The 11,444-nt window shown below is 45.1% G+C and overlaps 2 protein-coding genes across 2 annotated transcripts in view; both read left to right on the forward strand.

Annotated features, from left to right (window-relative positions):
• NUP205 (nucleoporin 205) overlaps nucleotides 1-3,053 on the forward strand; it is a 66,774-nt gene extending 63,721 nt beyond the window's left edge. The window contains exons 41-42 of the mRNA XM_023737144.1: nucleotides 292-365; nucleotides 2,707-3,053. Of these exons, the coding sequence (XP_023592912.1) occupies nucleotides 292-365; nucleotides 2,707-2,859 (227 nt within the window). The 3' untranslated portion in view covers nucleotides 2,860-3,053. The remainder of the gene's footprint in view (nucleotides 1-291; nucleotides 366-2,706) is intronic.
• Nucleotides 3,054-8,676: 5,623 nt separating this feature from the next.
• The window catches only part of STMP1 (short transmembrane mitochondrial protein 1), a 13,908-nt gene continuing 11,140 nt past the window's right edge, over nucleotides 8,677-11,444 (forward strand). The window contains exon 1 of the mRNA XM_023737145.1: nucleotides 8,677-8,770. Within this exon, the coding sequence (XP_023592913.1) occupies nucleotides 8,756-8,770 (15 nt within the window). The 5' untranslated portion in view covers nucleotides 8,677-8,755. The remainder of the gene's footprint in view (nucleotides 8,771-11,444) is intronic.

An 11,444-nucleotide genomic window follows, 5' to 3' on the forward strand; every position in this document is an offset into this window, starting at 1 on the left:
GAGCCCGTGTGACTGACGAGGTTCAGCCTCGGCCGGGGTTCTCACTGCTGGAGTGAGCCTGTGTGACTGATGAGGGATCCCTTGGGTGGGAAGAAACAGAAGAAAGGCTTGAGACCCCTGGCCTAGACCAGTGAAATGCATCCCAGGGACTTACATTTGCTGAAAGTTGATAATTGAGTTCCCGATCTTGAACGTGATTTTGCATGGCCGTGTTCCTTGCCATCAGCTTCTTCCACTGTGGAATAGAGTAAACGCTTGCGAAGCTGGTTTGACTGTGTCTTTTATCTCTAGATTCCTTCGCCTCAGACACCAGCCTGGATTTCAGAAGTGGGCTGACTGTAGTGAGCCAGCATGATATAGACCAGGTAAGGGTCTTTGCCCAGACTTTTTTTTTTTAAATAAAAAAGCCTGATGTGTTAGTAAGAGTGTAACTTTGAGGGTTGCATCCGGAGGCCTGGTTTGGCCACCTAACAGCTGTGTGACATCGAACAACTTGTTTAACTTCTGAGCCTTCATTGCCTCGTCTAAGAGATGGGAATGCTAATACAGCTGCATAGGGTTTTGTCAGAATACGAAGAGGCTTCCCGTATATGAGCCTTCTAGTATAGTGCCTAGGACGCAGTAAGTGTTCAGGGATTGGTAGTCGTTATTATATGGTAGCACCAGTTCGCATTTAGAGAACAGAAACCCTGGTTTTGTTGTTGTTTGTTTTTTCTTTTGGTTAACTTTGTAGAATTTTTAGGCACAAAGTGTCACTCAACACGTAATTTTTCAGGAAAGCATTTAGTGGTAAAATTGTGAAGAGCCATTAAATTCCACTCTAGCAGACTATCATATCACACGGCACTGTGCACTTAGCAGCCTTTGGACCGATATTGTTGGGATGGATGAAGAGCATCCTCAAAACAATGAAAAATGAAAGTATCACATTAAGCTAACAGCAAAAGCTTGTTCTTAACAAAGTAGTTAGCAGGTTGCTTGCTGTAAGGGAAGATGAGTCTCAGTTCCATCTGCTACAGGCATCGGAATGTCCTCAGCTGGGATTTGCTAAAGCCTCTGCTCTTCCCTGGTCCTTCCTTGTCACCGATGTCCTTAACGCTGAAGGGGGGCCTTATCCAGCGCAGAGAGGCACAGGTCCCCCCAGCCTCCAGACTACGCCCACTTAGTCCCAGCCCTGAGTGACTTCATAAAAGTAATTAATGCTTTGGCTGGGCTCATGTCGGGAAGCTAATGTTAAGTGAGGCTGTGTGCAGAGTTAGTTAAAGAAGAGATTACCCCAAAGATGTTCAATAAACATATGTCGAATTAATGACTATGTTACTGTTTCATTTAGACTTGTCTGCTATAAAGTTGGAAAAGATGCAGGATTAATAAATAATTTCATAAAATAATCTGCTGTGATTTTTTTTTTTTTTGTACTTTAAATGAAGGTTTATAGAACAACCAATTTCTTATTAAACAGTTAGTAAACATACTGTTTTATGACAGTGGTTAGTAACCCCATGACATGTCAACACTCCCTTCTCAATCTTAGGTTCCCTATTACCAGCTTTCCTGTCCCCTCCTGCCTTCTAGTTCTTGTCCCTGGGCTGCTGTGCCCATTAGTTTCATTTTGTTTTATGAGCCTGTCTAATCTTTGGCTGAAGGGTGAACCTCACGAGTGACTTCATTACTGAACTAAAAGGGTATCCGGGGGCCATACTCTTCGGGTTTCTTCAGTCTCTGTCAGGCCAGTAAGTCTGGTCTTTTTCTGAGTTAGAATTTTGTTCTACATTTTTCTCCAGTTCTGTCCGGGACCCTCTGTTGTGTTCCCTGTCAGAGCAGTTGTTGGTGGTAGACGGGCACCATCTAGCTGTACTGGACTCAGTCCGGTGGAGGCCGTGGTAGCTGTGGTCCACTAGTCCTTTGGACTAATCTTTCCCTTGTGTCTTTAGTTTTCTTCATTCTGTCTTGCTTCCGAAGGGGTGGGACTTGTGAGTGGCTGCTCACAGGCTTTTAAGACCCCAGATGCTACTTACCAAGGTAGAATGTAGAACATTTTCTTTTTAAACTATGTTATGCCAGTTGAGCTAGATGTTCCCTGAGACCATGGTCCCCACAGCCCTCAGCCCAGTAATTTGGTAATTTGCTGTGGTTTTAATGCAAAACTGAAGGCAGGGAGATTTATATAATTTTGAAGTTTATTTTAGCATTTCTTAGAATATCAAAAAGATCCGTCTGAAACTACATATGCGTTCTAAAATACACATGAATGCTAAAGAATATACCAGGATACCCCCTCATTTATATTACTTGAAAATAAAGCATGCAAATAGTTTTTAAAAATCGCAAAATGAAGTAGAAAATAAAAGCCTCTCTTCCCACCTACCCTTTGTTTCTTTCCCCAAGGGCAGCCACTCTTCATAAAATCTCGTGTGGTCCCCCAGGAAATGTTTCTGTGCATAAGTCAGTATATCATCAGTATCGACAGTTGCTGCCATTTAAAACAGATTTTAAATTTTACATATTATACAAGAAAGGGAAGAGGGAAAAACATTAGCATCATATTATACATTTCTAGGTGGGAAATGTGAATGTTGAGTTAATTTATCTGAGCAAGGACCACATTATAAAATTTCAAAGGTATTTTAAATAGTAAGACATAGAGTAAAAGAAATGTTTAAGACTGCAGTTCTAATACTAGAATGTCATCTGTGTTCCCTCCAGCTTCAGGCTGACTCCATCAATGCATTTGGAGAATCACTGCAAAAGAAACTTCTGGACATTGAAGGACTCTATTCAAAAGTTCGATCTCGCTATAGTTTTATACAAGCCCTGGTCAGACGTATCCGTGGCCTGCTGAGGATATCAAGGAACTGAGTACCTGGGCTTGTACTCTTCTTGTGGGAGAGATGAATTGGGGAAAACTGTCTCCTTTTTATAGATCAGTTTGTTTCTAAATTATGACCAAAAAATATTTTGTATTTCTTTCTTTATATATGGACATCTTTTCTGTAAACTTCTTTGCCTGGTCCCATCCTCACTAGTAAAAAATAAATCCTTTTTAAAAAAAACAAAGCAAGACAAATGTATGAAATTTTATCTAGAAAATGATCTGCATTATTGGGAATCCAACAAATCAGCCTCCCACAGTGGTGATTTTTCCCCAGGGAATGCTAAGTGCTAAATTAAAGGCATATTCTGGAAACTCCAACTTTTCTCCCTTTGTACCTACATCACCCTTTTATCATATTCATTCAGGGTTACTCCCTGGGAATATAGTGGATAATAAGCTATAGCCATGTTCTTTTATAGAATAGTGTGCTCAGTACTGTGAATAATGTATTATAGAAATGATTAAAAAAGTCAGCCCATCTGTTTCCTAACATTATCTAACTTTTGCCTTCTTTAATGCCAGAATGCTTCTTAGAAGCGAGGATGGCAAGACTTTGTCTCATGTACTTTGGACATATTATCAGGCCGGACCAGTCCCTGGAGAAGGACATCATCATGCTTGGTAAAGTAGAGGGTCAACCAACAAGAGGAAGAACCTCAACAAGATGGATTGACACAGTGGCTGCAACAATGGGCTCAAGCATAACAACAATTGTGAGGATGGCGCAGGACCGGGCAATGTTTCGTTCTGTTGTATGTAGGGTCGCTATGAGTCGGAATCAACTTCATGCCACCTAACAACAATCTTTTTTGCACGTGGATGACGGTAGAATAATTTTCACTTATTCCTTAGAAATGACTGTAATTTCTCAAATTAATCATCTCCCTTTATTTCTCATATAATTAACATGATGGTGACAACTAAAGAATTTTGCACACAATCACCGCTCTATTTCTTGCCCACAGGCATTTATGTTCAGGTGCCCACAGCATCTGAAAGTGCATTTTTTTCCCTTCCTGGCCAGCAATTATCTTAGCTCAGCACATAGGACAGACCGCCGAGAGGCGAAGAGGCTGGAGTCATGTAGTAGAAGAAAATTCATGCTTATTCTACAGTGTGGCATTTTTTGAATACTTATAATAAAGTTCCTATGGCTTTTAAGCATATTTTTAAAAAGACTTTGCCACTGTTATATTTTGAGATTAATTTACTGTCCACTGCTTATAATTATTAGTCTTTGGCTGTAAGACAGAGAGATGGCTGCTATCGAGTTGACTTTGACTCATTGTGACCTTAGGTACAACAACAGAATGAAACGTTGCCCAGCCCTGCATCATCCTCCCGACTGCCACCATGTTTAAGTCCATGCCTGTAGGTCCTGTGCCAATCCAGCTCACCGAGGGTCTCCCTCACCCTCGATGGCCCTCTACTTTACATGATGTCCTTGTCCAGTGATTAATCCCTCCTAACAACGTGTCCAAAGCAAACGACAATGTTCTGTTGTGATCCGTAGGGTTTTCTTGGGTAGATTGCCAGGCATTTCTTCCTAGTCTGTTTTAGTCTGGAAGCTCTGCTGAAACCTGTCCACCGTAGGTGACCCTGCTGGTATTTGAAATACCAGTGGCATAGCTTCTAGCATCACAGCAATGCACAAGCTTCCATAGTATGACATATTGACGGACGGGTGGTTGTTAGCTGGAAAGCATCCTGTTAATAAATAGAAGTCCTACGGGAATGGGAATGAATCAATAACTGGATCCAAATGTAGTAATCATGCCTGTTGTTGCACCGGCCAGGCCTATGGTAACCTTTATCACCTGGAACAGAGGCATGAACCCAGAAATCATCAAAGAGCCTGGGACACAGAAGCCACGCGTTTTCTAAGCTGTTGAGGTACGAAAACTTCCACACGACAGACTACATTTGGAATTAATCGAGATTTTGGATTTACTAAACCTCATCACACTTGTTGAAGATCAAAGACTACAGCCTTTAGTATGGATTGCACTTCAACATAAAACAAAAATCCTTACAACTGGACCAATAAGCAACATCGATAAATGGAGAAAAGATTGAAGTTGTTAAGGATTTCATTTTCCTTGAATCCACAATCAATGCCCATGGAAGCAGCAGTCAAGAAATCAAACGACGCATTGCATTGGGCAGGTCTGCTGCAAAAGACCTCTTTAAAGTGTTAAAAACGCAAAGATGTCACTTCAAGGACTAAGGTGCGCCTGACCCAAGCTATGGTGTTTTTAATTGCCTCATAAGCATGTGAAAGCTGGACAATGAATAAGGAATACTGAAAAGGATTGATGCCTTTGAATTATGGTGTTGGCAAAGAATACTGAATATCTTATGGATTGCCAGAAGAACGAAAAATCTGTCTTGGAAGAAGTACAGCCAGAATGCTCCTTACAGGCTAGGATGATGAGACTGCGTCTCACATTCTTTGGACATGTTATCAGGAGGTACCAGTCCCTGGAGAAGGACATCATGCTTGGTAAAGTAGAGGGTCAGTGAAAAAGAGGAAGAGCCTCAACGAGATAGATTGACACAGTGGCTGCAACAATGGGCTCAAGCACAGCAATGATTGTGAGGATGGCCCAGGACCGGGCAGTGTTTTATTCTGTCGCTGTGAGGGTCACTATGAGTCAGAACTGACTCCACGGCACCTAACAACAGCTAACAACAAGACTCGTTATCTTGTTTCCCCATCATTTCTTCCAGAATTACAGCAGACTGTGGGTCAGAAATGTGGCAGTGGAGAAGAGTGGGAGTCATAGGGAATGCTCATATAAACTTGCTAATTGGGGCTAAATTGCCCTCCGTAGAGGTTTTAACAGTTTGCTTCCCACCAGGACTGTATATCTGTGCCTGTTCCCCACTCTTGTCAATACTGTACAGTGTGTTGTCAAGCTTTTTGATATTTGCCAATCTGGTAAAAAAAAAAATTGTATTACAGCATTAATTTACATTTCTCTTATGAGCACCACTGAGTATCTTTTCATACGTTTGAGCCATTTGTATTTCCTTTTTTAGCAACTGTTCACATCTTTGCCCATTTTTTTATTGGATTGTTCTCATTGATTAGTAGGAGCTCTTTAAGGAAAATTAGCCCTTTGTCACCTGTTTCACACGTCGTGGGTTTTTTTTTGCCATACAGAAATTTCTTTATTTTTATGTATTTGACTTTATCAACCTTTTCTTTTAGGGCTTCTGGGTTTTACATCATATTTGTCATGTGAAAAACCTTTCCATTTCAAGATTATAAAAGAATTTCTCCTTTTTTCCCCTAATAATATTAATATTTATTTTCTCCTTGTTTTGCTTTTGTATAACTGTTATTGACGTGAATGTATTTATGTGTATTTATATATAACGTGAGGTAGGAACTCAACATTATTTTTTTTCCAGGTGGGAAAAATACCAACGAACCTAGTAAGGTCAGTATCTTATGTTGACTGATTCGTCTTTTCTGCATTTGGTGCTCACAGTTGCTGGTTTGGAAAAGGCTGGGTTGATCAAGGATTAGAATTTTAAAGGAAAGTGTCACAGAAGGCCGGTGGACAAGAGAATTGAGGCTAATAGTGAGGTCTTGTTTGAAGTGCTGTTCTCTTAGGGTTTAGACCAAATGGAAAAGAGGGAAACCAGAAGGGCACTCACAGCTGTGAGAATGTGGAACAGCTGAAAGACCAGAGATCTAGCTATGGTCAGAGCGGAGAGCAGATAAGAGAAACCAAACCCATTGCCTTCAAGTTGATTCTGACTCATAGTGACCCTATAGGGCAGAATAGAACTGCCCCATAGGGTTTTCAAGGAGCGCCTGGTGGATTTGAACTGCCAGCCTTTTGGTTAGCAGCCATAGCTCTCAATGACTACGCCACCAGGATCTCCAAGAGGAGGTTGGGTTTTACAGTGTAATACCTCATGGGGCTGCAGTCCCAGGAGATACCAAATCCTGGGCTACGAACATGGCAGTGGACTGCTGAAGTGGTGTGAAGACTAAAGGCACTGGAGATAGGGAGTTCTGGAAAATATGTCTGTATGGTCTTTGAAGTCCCTGAGATTACCATAGCTTGGGGCTGAAAGGAAGGTGTTTTTATATGAGGATATTTAAGTAATAATTTGAAAGTAGCAGTGGAGAGCAAAGGAGTCTGCCTTTCTCCTCCCCACTTTGTGGTTATTTCGGGGTATGGGAAAGAGTGTTTGAAAGAAGCTCAGGGGAAAAGCCCGGTTTTATTTATGGCTTTATCTGTAAGGAGGGGAAAGGTCTTATGCAAGGAATTTCAACAAGTGCCTGGCACTTGCTGAGCACTGGGGATGGATCCAGGAACAGGCAGGTGTGGTCCTCACCCTCATGCAGCTCACATCCCTAGTGGCCGAAGCACTTGGGAGCTTGTTAGACAGGATGAATGTCAGTTACCACCCCAGCCCTACTAAGTCAGAACCTGCAGTGTCACAAGATCCCCAGGGGATTCGAGTGCACATTAAAATCTGAGAAGCACTGGTCTACACCGAATCAAGTTCAAAGAGACCCTGCCCCCTCTGGTTATAGTTGATCAGGGACTGTTGACTCCAACCTAACCCATCAGCGGCTCTTTCTCAGCTACTTGAAATTGGTAAGGGAAGAGCGATCCAATCTCTTTATGTGGATGGAAGGTTTACCCAGTCAGGTCAGGTACGCTAGGTAGCCATATGCTGGACAGCAAACTGGACAGGAGGGGGAAAAGGGACGATAAAGCAGACGCAGGGAGAAAAGCAGAAATGAAGAGAAAACACCGCCTGAGAGCTTTCCTGCTCCCATCGCGTACCCATAATAAATTCCCATGTGGTTTAAGCTGTCATGATTTGGTTCTGATTATTTGGAACCAGAGTCCTACTTCACACAGCAGATAAGGGTGAGCTCACGAAGCGGAGGCGAGGAGAGAGGGTCTTGCTGAAGGTGTGCGTGCTGAGGAGCCTGAGGAAGGACTGGAAGGGGGGTTTCAGATGGCGAGGGGACCCAGGCCGCCTCCCCGGCTCACTGTCCACAGAGGACACGGGGCGCCGTTTACGACCCCTCACACCACCTCGGTCTCATCACAGTCCAACCAGGGCTGGTGTTGCGGAATTCCGCAAGCGAGGAAGCTGCGCAAGGCCGCTGTCGGTGCCGGGCAGTCAGGAACTGGACTCGGGGCCCCTAACCTCTCCCCTCGGCCCTCAGCGCAGGCTCCAGAGCACCCCGTGGGCTCCTCAACAACACAGCCCTTATTTCCCCAGAGATCCCGCGTGGCCCGGGCAAAGCACATTGCACCCGCTCCACGGTGATTTTGCTGTGCAATTCTTCTGCCCTCCAGTTCAAGGAGAGTTGCTGGTCAAATACATATCGCTGGGCCCCGGCCCAGGTGTTCAGGAGCCGGTTCTGGGGCTGAGGCTAGAGCTCGGGGCTCGGGGCTCAGGGCTCGGGGCTCGGGACTCAGAACGTTCCAACTTGCCCAACCAAACGGCGCCTCCTTCGCGGGGACCTCCGGAAACTCGCAGGTTCGTACTCCAGACCGCTGCGCGCAGCGAGCGTGTTTCCGGGAGGGGTGGGACGGGGCGGGGCGAGGCCTGGCAGGGCGGGGCCTGGCGGGGCGGGGAGAGGCCTGGAGGATAGGAGCGAGTGGGGGGGCGGGGCCTGGCCGAGCGGGGCGGGGCCTGACGGAGTCTGGCGGGGCGGGGTGAGGCCTAGTGGAGTCTTGTGGGGAGAGGCGAGGTGTGGCGGGCCTGGCGGAACGGGGCGGGGCTTGGCCCGGAAGTCGACTGCGGGTTCCGCCCCTCGCGCCGGGGAGGCAGGCTAGGCCCGGCCCTCGGAACTGCGCCCGTCCTTCTCACTTCCTGGCCCTCCCCGCCGACATCATGCTCCAGTTCCTGGTGAGTGGAGCTGCCGAGGAACCGGGCGGGGGCTCGGCCCAGTGCCTGCAGTCTACGGGGCCCGAGCCCCGGGTTGCCTCGGGCGACTCCCACCCGCGCGGCCCGACCCGGCCGGGCGGGCCTAGGCCGTGTCCTCGCTGCCCCGCGCCGGCTTGTCCCTCGTGGGGTGGGCTGTGGGGCTTTGTTTCTGCCCGCTCCGAATCCCTTTGGCAGTATTTTCTAGGAGCCATTCAAGTCCCTAAAATTTTGAGGCGTCAGAGCATGCACCGTTAAAGCCCCTAGTCTGTGCTTTGCGCGCGTGCATCGTCATTTTCCCCACTGGTAATCAGGTTAAAAGCCTCTGCGATCGTCAGTGACTTCCCGTGTTCGCCCATGTCTGCCCTCTGCACTGGACGTAGACACCCGCCCCACCTTTGACTTAGAGCTCAGTTGGTTGGCATTTTTGGGAATGAGGAGGGCGGGGAAGGGCGGGAATAAACCTGGAATTAGTAAGCCACCTCCCTAGGCGCCAAAACACGGGGTCAGAGTTACAGGCTTGGAGGCCATCATCAGACCTTTTAATAGTTTCCAGGTTTGAGGATGGCTGGCTAGTTGCTGGAAGGAGTCTGACATTGGTATACAAGTCATTTTTTCCAGAACGCTGCTTTTGGGGGAAGTGAGTGTTACCATGAGTAAGCAAATTGTTTCTCATGGCTCCTTATTTCAGTTAAAAACTGGTTTTCTGCCAAAACAAAGTGTATTTCAAAGATTACCTGGAGAAGGTTTCAGGAGAGTTTGCTAATCAGACTTCCAAGTGAAAGCCTTTCTACCGAGTTTTTGCGTGTTCAGAACTTGATGGTTTCAGTCTCTAATCCTGCGAAGAGGCAGATGTTTGAGTATCTTTCAGGTGGTCGGTGGAAATCTGGAGGATAAAGTGCCCTCCTGTCCTTTTGAAAGACGGTAGTTGAGTTTTAAATCTCTAGGCCAAAAAAGAGTTCCTTTATATACACTGGAGCCCTGGTGGCACAGTGGTTAAGAGCTGGCTACTAACCAAAAGGTCAACATTTCAAATCCACCAGCTGCTCCTTGGACACTCTGTGGGGCAGTTGTACTCTGTCCTATAGGGTTGCTATGAGTCAGAATCAGCTCAATGGCAATGGGTTTGATATAAACTGCCCAGCCACAACAGGGCTGTACCCCTGCTTCTGGAAGTTTCTTCAGTGTCCTAAGTAGGTGTTAGTTTAGAAGTTAACAGAAATGCAGTAGTTCCCGACTTAAGATGGGGTTCCATTCCCATGACTCCATCGTAAGTTGGTTCTGATGTAAGTGGAATACCTCATTTTTTAAAAATTTTTCGTTATTATTGGCTTTTATTATCAGTATCTTTATAAATCATAACACTGAACATCTTCAAGTGAACATCTGAGAATGATAACACCAGCAAATTATCTGCTGCAACATTGTGTGTCGTACATATTACTAATAAGATGCAATAATTAAAAAAAACCCTGATGGTCCTAAGTGCGGTTTATCAGAACTCAAATATGTCATAAGTTGGGGACTACCTGTAATTACTGTCATTTACTTGTAGGCAACAAAGATCAAAAACAAACAAAAAACTCGGCAGTGCTGTCCAGGCGATTCTGTCTCACACTCAGGTTAAAAGCAGTATCAGTTAGCCCCAGAGTGTAAGATGATAACAACTGTAACTCATTGGTCAACTAGGAAGCCATTGATTCAATTGCAGTTAACTTTAAAGTGCTTTTCCAGAGAGAGTTTATTTGGTTTGGGAATAAACTTTTGCTGCGTATAATAAACTCCTTGGATGTGATTGATTTCAGAATTGTCAGCATTTTAGGAGAGATGTTGAAGCCATTCATTAAATGCCTAGCTCAGAAGTACTTGGAGCTCTGATGCTCTCACGCCCTCTGTTCTCCCACCTCCTCGTTGGTTTTGTTGAATGAAGTGGGGTAGCAGTACTTTTCACATCGATTCCACGTCAAGTGGTTCACTTACTGCATGAGCTTGGGCAAGTCTTCCTCTTCGCTTTCAGTCATTTCATTTAGAAAGCAGTGGAGATGAAGTAGACCATCCTGAAGTTTTCTTCTAGCTTTTAACCTGTGACCAGCCATCATGCCCTAGTGCTTAAGAGGTCAGACTCCAGAATCAGACTTTTGGGTTTGAACTCAGTCATTTTCAAACTGTGGGAGCTCAGGCAGGTTATTCAAGTTCTCTGTGCTTCAGTAAAATTCAGTAAAATTTTGCTGAAGATCATTTATAGGCGGCTGCAGCAGTATATCAACAGGGAACTGACAGAGGTTCAAGCCGAATTCAGAAGAGGACGTGGAACCAGGGATATCATTGCTGATGTGAGATGGATCCTGGCTGAAAAGGGAATACCAGAAAGATGTTTGCCTGTGTTTTGTTGACTCTGCAAAGGCATTCGACTCTGTGGATCATAACAAATTATGGATAACATTGTGAAGAATGGGAATTCCAGAACACTTAATTGTGCTCCTGAGGAACCTGTACATAGGTCAAGAGGCAGTTGTTGGAACAGAACAAGGGAATACTGCATGGTTTAAGGTCAGGAAAGGTGTGCGTAAGGGTTGTATCCTCTCACTATACTTATTACAGTATGTATGTTGAGCACATAATCCGAGAAGCTGGAGTATGTGAAGAAGAACGGGGCATC

This window comes from Trichechus manatus, unplaced genomic scaffold (genome assembly GCF_000243295.1).
Source record: "Trichechus manatus latirostris isolate Lorelei unplaced genomic scaffold, TriManLat1.0 scaffold00097, whole genome shotgun sequence".
Classification (NCBI taxonomy): Eukaryota; Metazoa; Chordata; class Mammalia; order Sirenia; family Trichechidae; genus Trichechus; species Trichechus manatus.